Here is a 24,361-nt window from a genome sequence, read left to right on the forward strand (position 1 = left end):
CTGATTGCATTTTCATTTGCCGAGCTTTCAATATTCTTCTCAACGCCAACTCTCTAACGTATTTTCGGTTGTCGTTTAACATGGCTAACAATATATTTTCGTGATGCCCAAAAAAGCCATCACGCTGGATTACTGGATCAATAATATCTTTTAAATCACTGGGTAAATACCGTGAAAGCACTATTGTTTCGTGTAAATGCCTTGCACCGGAAAGACATAATGGTTTGGTCTTAATGTTGAACCACATAGGTGCTTAAACTGTTAATACAAATGTCGTTAAAGTAACCATATTTTTTATGGTTTTAGGGTAGAAATGTAAAGCCGAATAATCCGATTCGCTGTAGTGAGCCACCTGGATTGTACAATTTTACCGGGATTTGTTTTTGATAAATTTTCATTGCAGAATCCGAAGTCAATAGTTTTACACATTTTCAGTAGATACAGCTGATCTGTACTTAAATCCTGTGTATTTGTCATACTTGGTAATGAACATTGAATGATTTTAAATTTCACGACAGGAAGTTGTTCACACTTATTTAAAGATTTACCAATAATTCCAGTGAAACTTTGCGGTCCAGTCGTGGTTCCGTCGATGTTCTCAAAGAGATGTCGCAAAATGAGTTCGTTTGCTTGTAATTGACAGACAATCCACTGTAAAGGCCGTTTGAGATGTGATTCAAGGCGCCGAATAACACCTCCTTTGTACCCCGTATTAACTGCAGTTCCGTCGCATCCAATTGCAACAATTTTTCCAAAGCAATATCTTTCGAAGACAGTAATGAAATAATTCCATTACTTATTGCTTCAGATTTTCCGGTTTTTAATGAAATTTGTCCCATGTACTCGCTACCTGGTTCTTTTACTAAACTAACGTGTTCTTCAGTTATTATTTTTCGCCGGTTGTCCTCCGGGCCGGTTGAAGTATAAACCAAATTGATTGGAATCGATTACTAACGGCTTACTAGTAAGGGCAGTTCTTTTCTTCATTCGAGCTCGACGAATTTTACTCCTATCCACAACGCGAGATGTATCGTTCTGTGAAATTAAGCCAACATCTTGTAATACAGCGAAAACAATTGCAGCTCCTGCTCGATCTGAAATACAATGTCTGTCTATTGTTCTGGCCACAACAGGGAAGTCTTTTACCTCATGGTGAAAATTATTTGGTTGTGCTTCACTTTGCATTATTTCTTGAAAAATTGAAGACGAAGCACATTTTTTTGAGAGTCTAAAGTTTAAACTACAAGAAGGAATAGCGTCAGTACCCCGATCTACTAGATAATGTCTAGCGGATCGGAAACTTCGCCAAGATGATACGCGATACACTTCACTCTGTTTGATACGCGTTTGGGGTAGAAGGATTCGTTGCTGTGTGGGAATAGTTTAACTGTTCCTACAGTCCTACTTTATAATTATATTATAAAATAATAATGTAATTATATCATAGGTAATAAATAAACACTCAATTTTTTTTACATAATTATAAGCATTTCTAAGAATCGGGAGAACATTATTGGTGTTTTCAGTGTTTTTATCAAAAATTCAAAGTGGTGGCGATGTCGTAATTATAAATAAATATTTTTTACTTAAGATAAATACATAACGGAGCACCAATCCCGCGTATGCCGAATTCTATATTACGAAAAAAAAATTCTCCATACAAGACCGCTCCACCTTGAATAATGCTTCTAATGGTGAATAGTATAAACCATAATATTCAAAATAACCCATTGAAACCTGAATTGTTGCCTGGAGAAAAATGCGTATTTTAAAAAATTCTTCGTAGTCCTGTTAAAATCGTGATTGCAGGCCCTTAAGGAATGATTGAGGTGATTTTGCACAAAAACGGCGCTATACAATTAACCAAATATTATTATTATTTATTGATAGGTTTCCTGTTAAACGTTTAGTACAAGAGGAATGTACCTACTTACCTATTATCACGATAACGCAACACGTGTTCATAAAAGTCATAATATTTTTGCATTTCGTCATTATATATTATCAAGGCAAATGCAGGTGCACGAACACGTGTTCCTATATATTATAAATTTACTAAAAGTTTATCAGGAAGCGGCTTGCAATCCCGTCAATAATTTCAAGAATTTTTTTAATAAACTGGCAATACAATTTTTTCTCCGTGTATTTTATGTACAATTTTATTAATAAAAAAATAAACAAAATATAGGTCATCTTTCATTAAAATGGCTTTTATTAGTCATCTACCTTTGTCGAAATGGCCAATGAAAATATCTTAATACCTACCTATAGGATCTACCATTCTCTGCTTTTCGATATAAAATGATATGTGGGTAGGTACCTACCTATGCTAATTCCATATTGGGTGATCGTCAGTATACGAGTATTTGTAGATAGGTACTTTGTATTAGGTTGTATCTTATACATTTGAATTTTTAAGTACCTACCTACCTACCTACCTGCCGAGTGCATAGTCGCCTATTACCTATCCTGTGTGACATTTTGCTGAAATGAATAACGCATAGGTATATATACCTTTCGTCGTTTAAATTATTTATTTCTTTTTCATAATCTTAAAGTGTCAAAATTGAATCTTCTTGATTTAAGTACACATTGAAACACCGTATATTGGAGTAATACGAAGATTGCTACAATAGCTCAGTGGTTAGTGCAATAGTTGTGTGTCTATACTGGACACCTACGCCAGTGACACGACGGCTTCCTCTTCGACTTCGACTTCGCGAAAGTCGTCGGACAACTGACCGTTTGGGTCGGGTTAGGTTAGGTTGGGTTGTGTTAGGTTGGGCCAGTCGCTTATCTATTTATCGAGCTAAACATGTACAGTTTCTACACGTGTTAATGTGAAACTATTATTCTTATCTCTAAATGGAAATGCATGGAAAATGCGTCATAGCGCCAAAATGTAATTATTAAGGTCACACGGTTTTGTCGTAATTCAGCCTTGCGAAGGCAATGTGGCACGTGCATGGTAATTTTAAATCTTATCCAAATGAGTAATCGTGAGAGAACAGATAAACAATGTCTTGTTCATAACATTTTCATTTTCCATGAAATCAGACGATCTCGGCGTGGGTTGATACCTGTATAATATCCCAGTCGTGGCAATCAAATTTTTGCTCCCTTATTTTTATAAACTATTCGATTAATATTGTTTCAATATCTAACATGAATATATTATGTTATCTGTTACGTAGACAGAGAACCCATATCTTCTTAGGTGGATGTTAAACCTGTCGATTTGTGAGTTCCGAGCTCCAACATAAAATGACAAGTCATTACAGAAACTCGTTTTGTATTTACAGAGGCTCTATATCAAGTGGCCGAGGCTTATCTCGGGTAAGGGCTTCCGTATCGATTGTGGGGTGGCGTGGGGTTATTTTAGAACCTTCTAGGGTGGTGGTAACGCCATCCTCCTGCGGTGAGGGGTGCAGGGGGGGTCAGCCCGGCGCGATCGCTAACACCTGAGGGCGGCGTCGCCATGGTGACAGAAGCAGGGGGATGAGAGACCCCCTTAGGATAACCGCACTCCCCTGGCTCGTATTCCTACATCCTACCTAGGTGTATATAGATGCCCCACCTGCCTGGACTGTACGGTGTTCGGTAGGGCAGTGCGGGGCACATTGGAACAGGCCTCGGGTGGGGTAGGGATGTACATCGGACGGCCGCGGGGTGGGTTGTAGCAGGCCGGGTCGGGGGCTAAGCGTCACATCTGAGAGGACTGGAATTGCGCAATAACCCTTAGGCACAGGGCTAATTTAGATGAAAGCATTAGGTGCCTGCCTGCTGCTACTAGCGTCTTGTGCGTATACCTAACTGGTACAAGTCGCACAAGTAGCCCCGTTACGGTGGGGCTCGCACAGGTAATAATATTTAGTAACTAGCTGATGTGTACCAGGCGTTTCTGGGGTTTATCCTTAGGAGATAAACATATGCCATCGCGGACTTTTCTTTAGGCCTTTTTAAGATATACAATTCCGTTGTACATTATTTTGATATATCTCGTAAGGTTTAGCCAGCGTTAGCAATGTAAGCGCCCGAAAATTTATTTTTTCCGACTCGATTACAAAACATCGACTTTTCTGTACTCTCTATAAATATAATATTTATAAACGGAAAAAATTCTAAATGATAGTTACAACCCTAAGAAAATCTGTTGCGCAGTTTAGAAGAACTAAGCGAACAAACGCAGACAGACGCGGATATCGACTTTATTTTATACTATTTAAAGATGATTGATAAGTTTTATGTATCTTTCATTTGAACTTAGAAACATACCTTCTAGGTAGATGCTATTTACCAAATAGATTTTAGAGTGATTACGTTTTCTGGCTTATTTAAAAACCTTTTTGGGAGTGTCGTGAGAATACCTATAACTTCGCTGTTACACAGTATGTACACGTGTCTTTTTAGTAAATTCTGTACCTACCTATATGCTGTTACACAGTATGTTCACATGTCTACTTAGTAAATTCTGTACCTACCTATACGCTGTTACACAGTATGTTCACATGTCTACTTAGTAAATTCTGTACCTACCTATACGCTGTTACACAGCATGTTCACATGTCTACTTAGTAAATTGTGTACCTACCTATACGCAGTTACACAGTATGTACACATGTCTTCTTAGTAAATTCTGTACCTACCTCTACTTTTGTATGTTCCCTATCTTTGGGTCTTGAGCCAAGAGGCTACCTACTACCTACTACCCCTACCAAAATCTATGAATTAATTTACTATTTACCATGAATTCAGCCTTTCCGGGGCTTAGCTCTGCCACTGAGCTAATTCGACGATATCCCATTTGGTCATGTTTTAGGTGACACAAGTAACGGGGTTTTGCACGTCGCTTACATTTTAATTTATTTAATGCTTCTCACTAAACATAAATCATGTTTTTGAAGTGAAACTTCTTTACGCGCGTCATGCAATTTCTAGGACCGGAGTAAAACCGACTCATGACCGAAACGAAAATGCGGGTACCCCCACCACCGATTAAAGTTCATTTGATCTAGTCAAAGTTTTGAAGTAACATATAAATGCTTCTTAGCTCATCCCGACAACTGGCGTTGGTGGTGTAATGGTCAGCATAGTTGCCTTCCAAGCAGTTGATCCGAGTTCGATTCTCGGCCATCGCACATTATTTTTTTTGTTTTTAACGCCTTTTTCATTCAATATCTTATTTTTTAGTAGGTCAGAACATTTTTTAAAAGAAAATAATATTGCAAAATAATAAAAACACTTATCTCACTGTGATAAAACATTACTCCGCTAGAGCGCGCTTTGCGTTATTGTGTTGGATTAAAATTATTATCTAATCCGTATATTATGATAATTGTATTACATTTATTTAATTAATTTATTTATTTTGATAATATGTAATAATTTACAGAAAAAAAAATTAAAACTATCTCCCTCTGATAAAATATCCGTTCGCTAGAGCGCACTACGCGATCTTGTGTGGGATTCTATTTCTGTACATTGTACATTATTTTTAAAAATATATTATATTTTGGGTGTGATGTAGGTAACATTATAAAACATAACAAGCTCTCATATTTTCAGAACCTACATAATATAATCAATTTATGCGGCTTTGCTTACAGTTGGTGCTCAGCGTGGTTGGCTTTCAATCAGTTAAGCGAGGTTCGATTCTCGGCTGTGGCATTTTTGAAGTGAAACCTTGTTGAGGTGGGGGAGCCGCTCACGAACGTTCTCTCTCTTCTCTTCTTTCCTCTCTCTCAGACACCAGCGAACTGCGCCACGCCAAGCATCAGCTGAAACTAGAAGTTTCACTTCTGTCTTGCGTAGGCTTGACACACCCACTTTTTTCTCATAAAAATCAATCTCACCAGGACTTAGCCTGTATCAAGGTTAACAATTTACATCTTGTGAAGCAAAAATAGAGTTATCACAAACATAAAGTAATACTACATACAAACACAAAGTTTTTCGAAAAGAAAGAAAATAATATGTATTTGATGAGTTACCAGATGGGTAATTTTAACACTTTATTGTAACAATATTTGAACCATAGCTAATTATTAATCATTATTCCCAAGAAGAAACAAAGTAGACAATAAAGACAGCTAGGGCGACATTCAGTTTTTAGCAAATGGGACTTATACAAAATCTTATTATTTAGGAAAAGACAAGGATGAAAAAATATCAATATAATATTATGTCAATACAAACATCTTTACTAACTTTTTTTAATTTAACAAAGGAATTGGTAGATAATATGATTTGAAAGAATATTAAATTAATGAATTCCGAAGAATTCGTATGATTCAAACATTCTTCCCGAACTAAATGCAATCTGGATAGTGTCTTGGATAAATATATACATTTTCTACAAGCGTATTGACTGTTCTATTGACTTTTCTACCAGTCGTGGGTGAATATTTTTGAAGTGAAACTTCTTTACGCGCGTCATGCAATTTCTAGGACCGGAGTAAAACCGACTCATGACCGAAACGAAAATGCGGGTACCCCCACCACCGATTAAAGTTCATTTGATCTAGTCAAAGTTTTGAAGTAACATATAAATGCTTCTTAGCTCATCCCGACAACTGGCGTTGGTGGTGTAATGGTCAGCATAGTTGCCTTCCAAGCAGTTGATCCGAGTTCGATTCTCGGCCATCGCACATTATTTTTTTGTTTTTAACGCCTTTTTCATTCAATATCTTATTTTTTAGTAGGTCAGAACATTTTTTAAAAGAAAATAATATTGCAAAATAATAAAAACACTTATCTCACTGTGATAAAACATTACTCCGCTAGAGCGCGCTTTGCGTTATTGTGTTGGATTAAAATTATTATCTAATCCGTATATTATGATAATTGTATTACATTTATTTAATTAATTTATTTATTTTGATAATATGTAATAATTTACAGAAAAAAAAATTAAAACTATCTCCCTCTGATAAAATATCCGTTCGCTAGAGCGCACTACGCGATCTTGTGTGGGATTCTATTTCTGTACATTGTACATTATTTTTAAAAATATATTATATTTTGGGTGTGATGTAGGTAACATTATAAAACATAACAAGCTCTCATATTTTCAGAACCTACATAATATAATCAATTTATGCGGCTTTGCTTACAGTTGGTGCTCAGCGTGGTTGGCTTTCAATCAGTTAAGCGAGGTTCGATTCTCGGCTGTGGCATTTTTGAAGTGAAACCTTGTTGAGGTGGGGGAGCCGCTCACGAACGTTCTCTCTCTTCTCTTCTTTCCTCTCTCTCAGACACCAGCGAACTGCGCCACGCCAAGCATCAGCTGAAACTAGAAGTTTCACTTCTGTCTTGCGTAGGCTTGACACACCCACTTTTTTTTCTTTTGCTTTTAGTAATGCCCCGGCTAGGCTGCGGTCCTGGGTTCAATTTCTAGATGCGACCGAATCTTTTTATGATTATTCTGTTTAAAATGTTCGTTTGAACTGATATTGTTTTCAATGATTAAATATAACAATTTGGGTATATTAAGTTATTCCGAAAATATTTTTTTTTATTATCATTTTATTTTAATATTATCAAGGAAACAGAAATACGCTGCAGGTAAACGCCGACGCATCGAGCAGAACAAGTAGCTATTGCCTCGAGAAACTATTCATCTCGCAAAATAACTTCCCTTGGTGCTTTAAAATATCAATCAACTGAAAAGAAAATCAGAAAAAACACTGATTTGTTTATTCCACATTTTTCACTTATTCTGAAAAATACTTCATAATTGCAGCGTTGATTTATCAGGCGAAGCCGTATAATAAAATATAGGGAGGCGGATATGAATACCGCCGCCCCGGGAATCATTTATTGGATAACTAACGCCTCTGCCATAGGTCACCCCAAGTGGCAAGCTACGTTTGGTGACTTAGCAAGGGTGACCGGTTTCGTGGGGTCGGGTTTGTCCGGGTCTTGCGCCTGTCCACCTACTGCGTGGTGCGCCGGATCGGGATGATTTATACTCCTTCCTTTCCCTAAGGAAACTGCGTGACGGGCCGGTTCCGGAGATACTAGTTGAGGGAGACCTTTTGACCTCTCCAGCAGGAGTTTCTCGGAACATTGCCTTGCGACGCAGTGGGAGAGATGGATTCATACAAGACCCCCCATGCAGCATTCCCAAAAATGTTATAAGCCCTGGGGCAGGGTCGGCTCTATGCGGGTGCAATTGAAGCAGTTCGCTCCGGACGCCGAATTGCAAGGTGCTGATAATACCAAACACCTAACAGTCCTAACACGACGCCCTTGAGATTGTTTTTCATAAAAACGGCGCTACAGAAAAATACAAATATTATTGATTATAGTGGTCAGCTACCTACTACATAGGGCCTCGGCGTCTACTTCTTTTTACTAGGGGCGCCAATTTTTTTTTGCACCAGGCGCCATTTGACCCAGAACCAACCCCTCATGAAGTGAATTATTTTCTTCAGGGTCTCCTTTGTGGAGCTTATGTAAAAATGGGTAGGAAAAGGATACCTACCTACCTTTAGGTGTTAGGATTTTTAATGCAATTAACAGACCACATCTCGCTTTTCATTACATGAATTATTTATCTTCACACTGCCTCAACTTCTCCTAGAAGGCTTCTTAGTCAAACAGTACCTACCTACCTACACGGAGATAAACTTACTGATATGAAATACTGTTAGTTTATTCAAAATTTGATAAAATTATTCATTTTCCTGTTAAAATGGGCCAATAACGAATGAATTGAAAGAGTACCTAACACAGTATCAATCAAAAGTAAATGTTTTATGAGGATGGAAGAACACGTTTTTAAATAAGCCAGAAAGACATAATGGACGATATACGAAAGTACTGTAATTTAAAAACACGTGTCCGTACTTTACAGATAGTTTGTTATGAAATTTTTGAATTCATTCGTTATAGGCCTACAGTCCCATTTTTAACAGGATTTGACCAGTTTTTTTTTTGTTATTTGTTTTTGGGGTGTTATGCCGTGTTGCGCTAACTCCTTCTTTAGCCAACGTTTCGGACAGCATATAATATATCTAATTCTTATAAATTATTACTGAAGATCAAAGTACCCAACTAATTAAAACTATTTGAAAGTAAAACAAATGAAGAAACTCGGATTTGAAGCATTATTTTGAAATCACCCTTCATTTAACCCGGTGTAATCATAAAATATTTCTGCTCTGCAGGGTTAAAACATCTGTTATTCAACCCTAAACACCAGAAAAAATTTTAACCCTAAAATAGCCGAAAAAAATTTTTTTTTGGTTTTTTTTTTTTGAAAATGCTCAAATCAAAAAACTTTATGTTTTTTTGGGTTCCCCATGTGGTGTAGATTCTCCAGTTTCCCGCTTGTACTACGAGTTTCCGGACACCGTGTATAAATAACACATCTGCCCTGATGATGGACACTGCAATGCTGTCCGAAACGTTGGCTAAAGAAGGAGTTAGCGCAACACGGCATAACACCCCAAAAACAAATAACAAAAATACTTTTGGCCGTGAAAATCTCAAATCATATATAGGATTTGACCAGATTTTTAATAAATTAACAATAGTTTATACCAGTATATTTTATATTTCTCCGTGTATACCAAGACAGGGTTATGTGGTGGTCTATCCCCTACTTACCCCTCACATGAAAAGGGTTGATGTTTAATTAATTAGTTTTGAAATAAATAATTATAAGTATAAATGATTTTCTGAACACCCGATGATTTAATTGACAGCGACCTCCCACAAATTGCAGAGAGGTACGTAGTTAAAATTAAAACCAATTAGAGGCAGTTCTGAATGGACTGCATTTTTGTATTATTTGTAAACGAAACGAGTTAATTGTTGAAAAATAATTCATTAAACTGTTTACCTGTTGCTTAAAATCACATTTAATTCATATTAAAAGTATTTTGTACATATTTGATTCCTCTCTCCAACGCGCCTTCATAGATTTTTCGGTGTGTTGTCAATCTCCCTTTCTATATTATTGTGATATCGTCTTTTTACAAATTCTACTCCGTATTTTATACTTCGCTTTCGCTGAAGTAGATTTTCAGATTTGACAATACCTTTAGAAAGCGAAACACTGATATCCTTAGACTAATTAAAGGGGAAGATAGGTTACTGAGACAACGCGCGAGGTTCCACTGATCTTGGTCCAGTGGACAAACTTGTGATTTACTGCGTTTAATATCGCACATAAGTCCGTCGGTCAGATAAGCTATCAACGGCTGCCACAAACACGTCGCTCTAGGCTCTTTTTTTGTGAAATGAATGCTTTCCTGTGCTTTTGAGATGTGCACAAATCAAACGTCAAATAAAATAAAGTGAGACAGCGAACGCAGAAACACATAAGCGTATGAAGGACAACCTAGTGACAGTACATACGTCGTATTCTACTATTCTGCTCGCTCGCTTGTTTTTCGAGATGTCCAATAAATTTCAAGAAATCGGCCCACTGACGATCGAGCATTTTCGCGGCGATTAGTCTGGGCATAACATCACCTGATTTATCCTGCTGACATTCATTCATAAATGCTCATGCTCGCTTACGACGTCATGCTTACCGCGGACATGCTCGCCCGTCAGTGGGCCGCAACTGGTTTCGCGAGGAACGCGTACAGAAACGAGGTGCGTTCATAATAATATAGCTGTTTCACCCTTGCACATATTCTTTGAATGGCGATCTCTCTCTAATGCGTTCCGTTCCATTTAGCTATGAATGATGTTATCTTTAGCCATTTCATTAATTCACACATATTCGTTTTGACTATTGTTTTCTTATGCGTTTCGTTATTCGATTTCAATCTAGAAACATATTTTATGTTCGATTAGTATGATGATATCTAATGAATTCGAAAACTTTGTTTGGCCAATAAGAGCATGAAAAAAAGATACATGACAGTGTCCATTTTTGCTAATGCAATAATGGACAAAATCGCAACTCTAATATTGCTGTATAATTAATTGCTATTTTTTAAACCAACAATTTTCCATCCGACCGCAGCGATCACCCCTTAAAAATTACAAGCTTTATTCATTTTTCATCCTATCATCCGACAAGTTTTTCGTAAAATTTTCCACAGCCAGTTTCCATTTCCCTCTAAATAAAAATAAGCTTTGTTTCTTCCAAGAAATTGGATACAGTGGCGGTGGAAAATTCAGATTAAAAGCTTTAAATCTATTTTATTTTTGTGTTTATTTACTGTTTTCGTTTGGACATCGGCTATGTCCATTAGCTTGGTGAAATATATTATTTATTGAACATTCTCTCACACTTATCTCACAGCTTAGTGGTGAGGGCATAGTAATAATATAATTGATTTATTTGTATAGCGTCGTTTTCGTGAGAAAATCACCCCAAGGACGCTTGACTACTTAATGCTACGCTATGTTATACTGCTGCGCCCACGTTCGCTCGATCGTTGCATCTTGCACGTGGCTGATCTAAACAGTGCGTTAATGTTTATTTTTGATTTTTGTTCATATTTGGAGAGAAAAGCTCCCGACGTCCTTCTCTTGGCAAAGTGGCATCTTTTAAGTGTCCTAACCGCCTCTTAGAGACTCTTCAACTCTTGACATCGCCCTACAGTTCCTTATCCTAATGCGGTGTTACTTTTTTACCTCTTATAAAATGAAAACAGGACATTGTATCGCACGCCATTGTAGTACAGGGAATAGGATTGCTCACCTCTGCGCTAATGAACCTTGACTATCCTTTCATCGACACATACATACTGGTTGGCACAACTCGAATTCCTGGGTATAATAACTTTGTCTTGAGTCTAGACACACCAAAATAAATGATTGTGTACAACAATCCAAAATGTCTACAACAAGACCAAATGTTATAACTATTGGCTTTTATAAAAGTTCTTTTGTGTTTTATTTTCAGGTTTTCTTTTCAACCTTTCCCAGGTTTTATGTTACCTAATCTTTTCCAGTTAGTTTCAAATTTAATTAGCCCTTTTGGGTTGATACCTATTTTTTTTGCCCGCCACTGTTTTTTGTAGTACGTAGGTACAAAGTTAATTTGTTATAAAACCAATGTCAATTATGTTTATTAAATTTAAAGGAAAATGATATCTCAAAATCGGAAACAAACGTCTTGTTTATTTTTGTAATATCTTAATGAGTAAAACCTCAAATTGTAATATATAATTATTGAAGACAATGTTAGCGATTTTTAAACGAGAAATTGAAACAGAAAATCAGAAAAAGATACAATCGCGTCTAGGACTCGAACCCAGGACCTTAGCCTTGCCAGGGCGCTAAAATAAAAATAAGAATTATTTATCCAAGACACTATCTAGTTTGTATTTAGTTCCAGTCGAATCTTGCGATCATACTTAAAGATAGCAGCCAATAAAAATGTGCGGTGAGAATATGAAGATAATTTTGATGGCCTCCGTGGTTGAGGGGTAAGGCTCTCGACTAGCAAGCTAGAGATCACATGTTCAAATCCCGGCGTGCGCAAGTAAATTTTATTTGATTAATTTGTGTTGTTTCATGATTTACTCATTTAAAATAGTATAAAGTATATTTGCGGCACGTTCCAGAGTTCAAAATACTCTCAGTATCGCCCTGGTGTGAGACCACTATTCAGAATTGAAACGTTGCTTGAAATGGATTTGGCCGTGTTTGGTGACCATATCTGAAAAGCTAGGTATTTCCTCTTCTCCATCTACTTCCCCTCCCCACTACATTCAGCGTCACAACGTACCCCAGTTGGGGATGCCATAGTCTCACTGGCTCCCGATGGTTGGGAGCAGTTGGGACTCTTGTGCGGTTTCACATTAAAAAAATAGAAATGTTGGTTTCTTAGTTCTTATTCGATGTATGATACAATTAAAAATGACCGTAGGAAATAGGGTTCCATTAGCTCAGTTGGTAGAGCAGTGCTCCGGCAAGGCGAAGATTCTGGGTTCAAGTCCTAAATGATACCGAATTTTCGTATGATTTTCTGTTTCAAATTTTCGTTTAAAAATCCGCTAATATTGTTTCAATAATCTCTTGTGTTAGCTGCAATACCACACAGGTCGACTAATTAACGAAACTATTGATACTTAAGGCTTAGCGGTCGTTAATTTGTACAAATCAAAAATATGGTAATGAAAATATTGTTTCAGCGCACGCAACAGATAATAATACCTATAACCCTTATCATCATCATCATCATCTCGAATGTGGTCCTTTATATCGGATGCTGCATCAGCGAGAGACGAGTAGGGACTTTGACTTGTGGGGTGGGGTTATGGGGTGAAGGGTGGCTGCGAGGGGGCGAAGGGGGTTGCCATGGCGACGCGGCACCCTAGCTGGCGGAACTCGAACCCTCCCCCTCCCCCGGTTTGGCGACCAACCCTGTCAGCGTGTACCTACCTAGCCTCCATGTACATACTACCTAAATACTGCCGGGATAATGTCATCTCCGGGCTGGAAAACGTTGAGGAATAGTCTACTAAAAACATTTTTTGGATCTGAATTCTTATTTAGTTTTTCTTAACAATGTTTGTTTCATCCCCAAACCGTGGTTTGACCATTTTTTTTATAAATATAATATTTTAACTCAATCTAACAATATTTAACTTGTATTGTTGAAATTCATATGTCAAATTGGTAAAACCGAAATATTAATTTAACAAACCTATCAAATTATCCAAGGTAAAAATAGTTTTTTTAAGCGACACGGAGAAAAATTAGTATTGCTGATTTATTAACATCCTGTTGAAAATGTGATGGCAAACCATTGCCAAATAAACTATTAGTACTTTAATATGTAGGAACACGAGTTCATGCAGCTGCATTAATCCTATTATTATATAATGCGAAAATATTCGATTTTTTATGAACACGTATTCCGATATCGCCATAACACATCCGTGTTTTACTGAGAGTTAATTATGTAATCTGGCAATTCATTCGTTAAAGGTTTACAGTCCCTCTTTTAACAGAAATACTAATAATTTGAAGAGATTAGCAATATTTTATATCAGTAGGTATGTTTCTCCGTGTATGAAGTGATTATTAGCCACCAAAATGTTGGATTTTTTCATACATAATTCAAAGGAGTTAAACAACCTTGCAATTATAAGGCTGCTTTACGAGGCGAGGATCTCAGGTATGGGAGTCTGAGGACAGTGCCTGTGTACTAAACGGTCGAATAAATTTTAAAAAATATTCAATTAAACCTAAAAACCAAAGTTTTTTTACTATAATACATTAATTTAAAAATATCTTTATGGTCTGAGAATTGCACCTTCATTTCCAGGGACTGGAGTCAACCGCGCTAACAACCTCGCCAAATGCCGATCGGGTAGGACCGACATTTATTTAGTATATTAACTGATCATCTGATTTCAGAGAAATACGTATACGTCCGCGTGTGTGTACGTTATTGCCACCTAAAGTTGTTAGAATGCATTGTCACCGACGACAATTCTGTCTGTGAAATGGGTTAATTTCCGCTTCCAAGATTCATTCGTTCTCTAAAACAAAAGTCAAATTCGAATAGTAGAATTTAATAAAAGTAAATTTAGGTATATGCCTACTTAATATTTCTTCGCTCTTTCTTTTCAGTTGCCAAAAATCCTAAAAAATCAACTTACTACGACTCCGACGATGACAATGACGATGATGTATTTCAACAAAAGAGACAGAACAATAAGAAAAGAGGAGAAAAGGGGGACAATGTTTTGGAAGGTTTTTGATTATTATTTTAATTCTTGATTATTTTCGTGAAAAATCACAGGAAGATAAACAAACACGCATTAGGTGGTGGGTAGGTACCTACTTACCTAAGTGTAAAGCCTCATTATATTCTCGGCGTCACAAAAATCGCACCTACTGCAAAATCTTATCAGAAAATAAACCGTTCATCTCTTTCGGGTGTGCAGCGTCATCGCCCTGATCCATGCTTCCGGATGAAGCCACAAGTCTCTTGAAACCGTTGGAAAACCCATCGAACGGCAGAACGACTTAAGGCGATGCACTACTTCGTATAATATTTTAAATTGAGCCGCTATCAATAACAACCCTTACGTAGATGGCGATAAGGTTTAAATTCCCGCTTAACACCATCCGCCTTTTTTGATTTTTGCAAGAAATCGTAGAAAGTGCCTTTTATTTTATTTTGTGGATGTTCAGGCATAAACATTTAATTTTTTTCCGATAAATTTATAAATAACTTAATTTGCCACACTATACAATAAAATTATAACCGAAAATGGGTTCGTAAAAAGGAGATTTTGAACTTTAAAGCAGTTTTCATAGGCCTTATACATTATTTTTTTCTGGGCTTATAAAAAGACTTATCCAAAAAATACTCGATTATTTCAAAGGCCAAGATGTATTCTACTCGCAGTAATTCTCTCCAAATTTTCAAACCAAAAACACATGATTTTGCATTACTACGTATGGCATCGCCTTGTTTAGTTTCCGACCAACATCGCACTATCGCATCCCTGATTGCAGTAGTGCCACCACGTGAGCGACATCATCAGCAGTGTCCATTTTAAGGGGTTGTTTTCTTGCGCTAATTATTGACGCGTGTCCTCTTCAACGTTCGGCTATTGAATGACCTACATTTGACCTAAAATGCTCATTTTATAGCCCAGGAAAATGTCACAAGTTGTGGCACCTATAAAGAGTATACGCGCAACATTTTTTTAACGTCCCGTAGTCGGAAAATTTGTATGGTTTATGAAATTAAACTATTGTCTGACAAGAGGTCCATAAATGTACTCTCAATTGATATCAATATTGTTTGGGTTCGATTTATTGGATCGGGGAAACTTACGCCTGAAACTTATTTTCGGAAATGTGCGAATTTTGTGACGCCGAGTGTAAATATGTAGTATTCAGAATCACCAGGACCGAATTGCCAGGTAGTCCTCCATCTTCCTCTTCCCCTCTCCACTACCTCCAGCCTTACAACCTACTTTAATTGGGGATGCCATAGTCTCACTGGCTCCAGACGGTTGGGAGCGGCCGGGACTCTTGGGCGGTATTCACATTAAAAAGTAGCTAAGCCGCACAAGAGTTCCAACTGCTCCCAACCATCTGGAACCAGTGAGACGATGGAATCTCCAATTAAAATTATTTTATCAGTTAACTAACTTAAGACTGTTATTTTTTAGGTGAAACCAAGATGTCTGTCGTCGAACCTGGTGATATTTCACAGAAGGATGATTCCGAGTTTCAAAGATCCACCGTGAAACGTCAAGATATTTCCCCAGGTATTTTATTACTTTATTCACTGAACATAGCGAAGTCCTGATTTTATTCAACCGTTTTGCATTTTGTCTGTCTGTAATTTTTTTCAAACTTTTTAATGGTTCAGTAAAGATATCATTTTTCCATATGTGAAATCTTCGTGTTTATGACTTTCTTATTCGCATTTTTTTTCAATAGTATGGTACCTACCTGCCTGAAGAATGTTTGAAAAGATTATTTTCATTGAGGTAGTGACATTTCTTTGACGTTTTTTCTAATTTACATAAACTTTATAGTTTATAATTAAGTAGGTAGGTATTTAAGTACCTACTTACAAATCATACGATTCATAGGAAATTTTGAATTTGATTTATTAAATAAGAAAAAATTAAAAACATACTTTTTTTATAATTGAGAATTTTCCCAGGACGTTTACGACCTACCTGCCTAATTTTCAAACTACTTACGAACAGGTACCTTACTTTACCCGCTTCACAGCGCTACACTTGACATTTTCCCTTTTTTTAATGTGAGGGGTCCCATTGAAAACGGATGTCCTTTTAGCAGAGAAAGAGAGATGACATTGATAAGTAGGTAGGAACCAGGGGGTAGGTGAAAAACAGCCCTGTTACTTTTCCTGGAAAATCCGCATTCAGGCGAAACTGCCGCAATTAGTAAATGCACTCGTTTTAGCGAAGTGCATATTCATTTCCCTAATATGCGCGGCTTCTCGACTCCCGGCTGCGTTTAGTGCAGTACCTACCTGGCCAACTACCAGTCCACTTGACTCAACCGAACCCTTCAGTGATGCGGTGAATTTTACAAAAAAAACTGTTTTGTCGACTTTTCCATGCGAAATTTATTTATATAAATAGGTGACTTGACAAATTTAATTTATGCTTAACTCTACTTGTCAAAGCATTGACCGGCAGTGATAGTTTACAGATTTTCCTCTCGTTTTAATGGCCACGTTTTTTTTTTCTTCTTTTTTTTTCTTCCGTATCTAATTTTATTTTTTTGTCAGGAAAATCTGGGAGTCTTCTAATTTGAGCCATAAATCTTTATTACATCGTATTTTTTTCTTAGTTTTTTTATTAAAACACTTATTTTTACTATTTTTCTATACGTGTAATGTTTCATAATTTTCAAAAGTACCTACCCATGGACGTGGCAGTGGCGCATCAAAAAAAAATCTTAATAAATCTGGGATAAATCAAATAATTTTCGTCTGTCACCTTAAAAATAATAATAATAATATTTGGATGATTTGTATAGCGCCGTTTTTGTGCAAAATCACCTCAAGGGCGCTGTACAAATATATAATACATTTTTACAATGATCTATGTTATTTCTAACTATATATGGAGATAATATACTGTACACTGTAATACACTGTACCTGATAGGTCACTTGAGATTAACACGTAATTAACATTAACTAATTGTTTATTAGCGAAATTTAGATACCGGATTTAGGACATAATTGGAAAATTGGATATAACTGGACTTTCTCTCACGAATGATATATTTAATTTAAGGGTACGACATTTAAAAAGGTAAGTTGTTAGTTTAGACCTGAATTCTGTTGGACTTGTTATGAATTTTAGTTCCTGAGGAAGATTATTCCAAGCCTTCGGCCCAGATACTCCGAAAGCGCGATCACCAAACTTAGTATTTGGGTTGCGCTTAGGTTCCACCAGTCTGCCTACAGCTACACCTTATAATATAAAAAGCTCCACCATTTCTTCTCGTTTTTCAAAATTGACGACAATTTTTTGTATTTTTGAAATAAAAGTCACTGTGAAGGATTCTGAAGCAACTTATGTAATTTATACTAAACTTATATTCGGGAAATAAGGCCAATTTACAATCCCTAAAAATATTATCAGTTCAAGTCTCGTGGGATGGAGTCTAGTGCCTGATAGCCTATTGGGTTACTGGGAAAGGTACTCACGACCCTATATCCGCGGGATATGGGTATATTAAGTCCAAGATTTGAGGTTATCTTCAAGGGGATTATGGATGGGGGGAGGGGTCGAATCGTGGCCTCAAATTCAAAATCGTCGGTCGTGATTGGTTGTAGATAAAATTTCCTTTGCAGCAGGGCTTCTCAATACTTTTACACTAGGGTTTTCGGATTATAAAAATATTTTATAGTTTATGTAAAAAAAAATTATGTTTTTTAAACTTATTGAGAATACCTTCAGAGGGCGAAACCGCTGTCACACGAAATATGAAAATGAAATTCCTTCAAAATCACAGGAATAATAAGTAGTTTTAAAATCAATTAAAAAAAGAATTAGTTTGAGTCTTGGTATTTTTATTTTGTCTCTTTTTCTATTCCATATTGTTTATACAATATTGTTTAAACAAAAAGTTTTTTTTCAAATTTAAATACATATTCAAAAATATTTTCAAATTATGTATATAATTTCACAAAAGGATACCTACTGTAAAATTGTGTATGCTCTATTTTGTCGAACTCTGAACTCAGGTATCATGCAATTTGTACAAAGTTTTCTGCCTGGAATAAAACCAAGCAACTATTTATAGCTTGCAACGTCATTTTCTTAATCATGGAGCTTTGAGTTTTCGAATTAGATTTAAAATTAACGAATTAGAATTAGTTTGTTTTGTATATTTAAAGTGTTCAGTAAGAAAAATGGTGTTGAAAATCGAGAGAAATTTACCTACTACTTAAATACTAGTGCCTACCTACCTATTTCATAATTTTTTAATTATTTATTTAATTACTTAAAAATTTGTAATCTTACTTTTTTTTAATCCATATTTTTCTCCTGATTTTGCAAAATAATTTATAATCTTTTGGTTTTCTTACAGATTCCGCACACCCTTCATCTGAATATGAAGTCACCATTCACAAGAGACACAAGATGTCCTCCAGTCCAGATATGGTCAGTTCGGGGAAACCTGGCTATCCGTCTCCAGTCAAGAGCCAACCCAACACGACCAACACTTATTTGGATTCTCCTTCCAAGGCCCAAAACAATTTGGACACCGATGAAATAGATATGAAGAGATATGCGTAAGTCTTGCATTGTAAGAAGTAGGCAAATTATTTTCATTATCATCACAGCGCTACATCCCAAGGTGGGATTTGTACTCCTCCGCAAATAGTCTCCTTGCTATTCGCTTCCAGTCTCCGGGCCTTTCCGTCCTGCTCTAACACTTTTCCACGCAGTCTGTCCACCATCTTCTCGTCCTATCTCTTGGTCGCTTCTACTGTTCGGAAATGTTCGCATTTTTATTTTATTTTATTTATTTAGGAAAACCATCAGATTTTTTTACATCATTAAATAATAAACTTATAAACAATACAAATAAAATTTAATGACAGGTTTTCACGTAAACTTAAAATTAAAACAACAAACTAAGGGTCCAGTACCCGTGGGATAAAAATATTTACAAAAAATACTAAATTGTAAATATTAAATAAAATAACAATAACATAGGATATAAGAACACAAATAAATGACAATATATCAATTTTATCATTACTAACAACACTAATATATGTTTATACCTACAACTAAACTGAACAAATGTTTATAAAATGAATCACATGCAACCGGACAGGGTTCGTATCAACAACATGATAACTTGCAGTATGTTATTAATAATTATTTAATAAGCTTTTAACAACATTTAGTAATTATTTACTATCATGACATAATAACCTAAAACAGCGCTTCGTTTCAAGTTAATTACTGTAAAAAAATATATATTATTAAATTTCTGCGATAATATGAAAATTCCGCTAAACTAATTCCTACATATTATTATCGTGATTTATATTTGGGTAATTATGCTGCGTTGCGCTTCCCCCCTTCTTTACCCAACATTTCCAACAGCGGTACAGTATCCATCATCAGGGCAGATGAGGAGATTGTGGTGAAGTGTGCATTGATGTACGTAGAAGTGATATGGCTATATGAAAACTAAACGCCGACAAAGGAACCGTGGAAAACAGATGTTAGCAATTTGTGTAATTTGTATAAGCCTTAAAGTTACTTCAATTTTAATGTTACCCTTTAATATTTTCGAATTTCACTAGGACTGTTTGTATTTATATTATGTTGTAACTCGTCATGCCAGTGTAACGCGGCCGGCCACAGGTGGATTTCTGCTCATCGCGCCGAGCTACTACACAGCACAGTACAATAATAGACTAGTGAGGCAGAGATAGGGCCTGCCTCAGAGAGCTGCTTATTTCATGTGGACAAAAGGGGAGTGGGGAAGACACATGGAATCTAAATGAACGGTAGCCGATGTGATTGCCCGTTGTTTAGTTTAAGGCATTTGATCATTTACGATTAGCTCTATGTCTAGTAATTAACTTGATCATGTTTGCACATTATTATTATTCTAGTTTGACGTAGTTAAATGGCTAGATGTAAATCTCATAAATTTTATCACAGAGTGCCGAAGATCTACTTTGGCACCCGCACCCACAAGCAGCTGGAACAGGTAATCAAGGAGCTGCGCCGGACCAACTACACCAAGGGCCTGAAGATGTCCATCCTGTCCAGCCGTGAGCACACATGCATCATGGACACCAACTCCACCTACAGGACCAAGAATGAGATGTGCAAGTATCTGCTGGATAAAACAAAGGTAGGTATCCTCCAGAGTGACGAAGAAAGATCTATGTTGTTACATGCACCCTCAAGCAGCTGGAGCAGGTCATCTAGTTTGACTGAACACTTTCTGTGACCAGTAAAGCCAGTATAGGAGATCATGCAAGGAATAAAAAAGAAAAGTAGAAGTGCCTTCCATACAAATTTGAACGGAAACAAATGTTGCAACTGACTTAATAACTTTTGGTTCTAGACCATACAGCACGTGGTCTGTCTCTCTTACGCTTGCCTCGCATTGTATGTCGCCATCCCATTTGAATTTTGTACCTAAGCATGGTGTAACAAAGTTTTGTATTGGAAATTCAATGTGATTTCCAGCATAAGGTTGAGAAGGCGAACAAGAAAGAGAGCTCCGCCGGCTGCAAACATTTTGACAACAAGAACATGCTGACGGGAAGAAGGGCACCGCCGGGCGTGTGGGACATCGAGGACCTTGTTGGTCTGGGCCACGAGCGAGGAGCCTGTCCCTATTTTGCTGCCAGGGACCTAGCCACTTATGCGGATATAGTGTTCTGCCCATATAACTATCTGTTGGATCCTAGCATAAGGAGTTCGGTAAGTATTACATTCTGCTACCTGAGAGGCAATTCCGATTCTACTTAAGAGGAAGCTACAAGCCAAAAATATGTATATTCTTGGTACATATACCTTATATTGTAGGTAATAGGCATTAAAATCGCTTGACAAACGGAGTCTAGAAACGTTCGATTTCAAGCAGAAAACTGGTTTTTATTTATTTTGTAAATAATTTTATAAGAAAGCAAAAAAGTTAATCAAGTGAAACTGTCACAGATAATCTTAGCTATAATAGTGTATTTTTTTAATATTATTTCCTTTACGCGTTCATACATTTCTATTGAAAAAATATTTTTTTTAGTAGTTTACATTTATATTTTTTATTGAGTAATTTATTTTTTTATTTGTATTCTACTCAAGCAAAACGATAGGAAAACCTTCAATTTATCTAAAGCATAATTTTTGGTATTCATAATATACACCAATTCGTTATAAAGATTAATCAAAATAGTGATTTAGCATTAAGCTTCGCCTTAAGGATAGGGAATTATGCCAAACCACAAATTATCATTTTTTCATTGTTGTCTGAGAGAACTGCAATCGCAGTTAACGAAAAAGCCGTTAATTTTAATGTTAAGGACAATTCCTTATCCTTAAGTAGAAATGGCCCTCTGGTGTCTAATATTGATGTAACACTGATGTATTTTGATTTGCTAATATCTAAAGATATTGCATTTATAGTTCAATCATTGTATTAGCACACATTTCAAATCAGTTTTGTCTTGTCTTTATTAAGTTTCGCATGAAAATATGTTATCAAGCTTTTGTAAGTATCAATATGTCAAGCTACGTGGGACGTAATGTGATAGAAGGGTTTTAAATTTATTGTAAACTTGACTATAAAAGAGAAATCAATTGGGCATTCGCAAAACTATGGAGCTCTGGTGCCATTAAATTTTCACAGCTTTTCGATTTAATTGTCACATGTCGTTTCCATCATGAGCTGTGAAATGTTTAATATATATAATATAAATGAATATTGGAAATATCCATTTAAGTCTCGAAAATTTTTACAAGATTTGACTTTATACAAAATAAAATTATGTGCATAATGTCTACTATAATCGATAAGGATGGTGTTTCATTTGTGTTTTTTTTTAAATATCAACCCCACACATCACTGTCATCTGTGTGGTGGGCCTCTTTTAAGGAAAGGAAGTAGGGGAAGTTCTGGGAAGTTAAAGGTATGAGGGTTGGGAAAGGAATCTAGGAATCATTGTGTCCAGAAGTGATAGACATGAATATAGTCTCCCCAAACCAGCCTCTCCCGATCTGGCATGTCATGCAGCTTGTGGGCAAGCGCATCCTGAACATACCTCACCCGATGAATCCAGGCACCCTTGCTAGATCACCAAACATAGCCAACCACTTAGGTGACCTATGACAGAGATGTTAGTTACCCAATAAATTGTTCCCGGGGCAGCGGCACCCAAACCCGCTTCCTATACTGATTTTGTTACAGCATTTTGAATTTGTTTTCAGATAAAACTGTCGCTGGATGGAAACATAGTGATCATAGACGAAGGACACAACATTGAAGACGTATGTCGAGACACGGCATCTTTGACACTGGAACTTTCTCAAGTGGAAGCGGCATTACTTGTAAATATCATTCATTTTAATAACTTGAAGTATTCTAAAACATTTTTTTTTCAGTTATAAACAATAGAAATATGTAGATTAAGATACATGGATTATTTCAAGGTATTACAAGGTCATGCCGCATTGCTTTCAAAAGTTCTCCTCTATTCAAATATTACCAATTGAAAAGTTAACCCAGTGTTCCATTTCATACACATCAATATTGGTTTTGTCTTGCAAGTCTATATGCATGCTCTTTGCTGAATTTTCTCTATATTTTATGTATTTGTAACACCTTAAGGTCTATTCACATCTACCGGCACACTGCGTGCAGATATGTAACGTGCCAGGCACAACACAATTAATTGCTTATATTATCTATGAACACATTCACATATGTCGGCACCACAAGACACCGAAAGACAATCTCGACCAGAATATTTTGTCTGTACCACTGCATATCTGCGTCTGCACATTTCAGTCTAAAATCTGCAGCTGATCATGACACTGCCTGAGCAAAGTTCATGCGAACGCGATTTCAATTATTTTCAAATATAATTCGTTTTAATTTGAAAAGGAAGAAATGTGTTTGCAGTGGACTGCAATGCAAACCTTACTTTAGTGAACTTTACTTTCTTGCGCTCTTCGGTGATCAATATACCACAGATGTTGTAGTTTATTCTGAGCATTCTCGAACACTCTAGTCGAAATGATACCCGATTATACATTAGGACAAGTCTATTAATTTGAATGTAATCTATTTTTGAGAGTATGAAATTAAATGGGGGTTGGAATAAATAAATGCGGGAAGAAGATTTTTCGAAGAACGATCGACAGAGATTTCATTGTGTTTGTGTTGTGCAGAGATAGACTGCTTTATCTAAGATCTGTTTATAATATAATTGTAATCATCTCTCTTTCATTTTTGCTGCTTGAATTGTTTTAGGATCTGGAAAGCATATTGAAAAAGAAACCTACCCACCCAGATGACGATGACGCAGTATTTTATTATTTGAAGAAATATTTCACAAACTGGGGAGATTGGTTAGTTTTCTTTTTGATAAAAATATAATTTAATAATCTAATACATTACTGTTTTCCAATATACTATCCGTTTATCAAATGTGTGGATTTATTGTAGGTTTCAAAATCACAACCCTCTGCTAAAGAAACAATACAACTTTGAATCGTCTTACCTGATGTCTGGAGCCGACTTGGCAGATTCTCTTAAACGTCACAGTATTGGATACGATACGTTTGAAGGTAAATAATTTAGCAGTTGTACGCGAACGTCACAACAGTTGGGTTGCGATTGGCCCTACCCCATATGCAGATATATAGAATCCTTTATCAATGAAA

General features: G+C 36.4%; 1 protein-coding gene across 2 annotated transcripts in view; it reads left to right on the plus strand.

Annotated features, from left to right (window-relative positions):
• The window catches only part of LOC149412832 (Fanconi anemia group J protein homolog), a 183,240-nt gene that overhangs the window by 147,351 nt on the left and 11,528 nt on the right, over window positions 1-24,361 (plus strand). For both annotated transcript variants that reach the window (XM_089644841.1, XM_089644842.1), the window contains exons 5-12: window positions 14,554-14,676; window positions 16,113-16,211; window positions 19,029-19,233; window positions 20,627-20,822; window positions 21,164-21,400; window positions 22,904-23,023; window positions 23,949-24,046; window positions 24,144-24,265. In XM_089644841.1, the coding sequence (XP_089500967.1) occupies window positions 14,554-14,676; window positions 16,113-16,211; window positions 19,029-19,233; window positions 20,627-20,822; window positions 21,164-21,400; window positions 22,904-23,023; window positions 23,949-24,046; window positions 24,144-24,265 (1,200 nt within the window). The remainder of the gene's footprint in view (window positions 1-14,553; window positions 14,677-16,112; window positions 16,212-19,028; window positions 19,234-20,626; window positions 20,823-21,163; window positions 21,401-22,903; window positions 23,024-23,948; window positions 24,047-24,143; window positions 24,266-24,361) is intronic.

This window comes from Hesperophylax consimilis, chromosome 22 (assembly GCF_061612785.1).
Source record: "Hesperophylax consimilis isolate HC1 chromosome 22, BYU_Hcon_1.0, whole genome shotgun sequence".
Taxonomy (NCBI): Eukaryota; Metazoa; Arthropoda; class Insecta; order Trichoptera; family Limnephilidae; genus Hesperophylax; species Hesperophylax consimilis.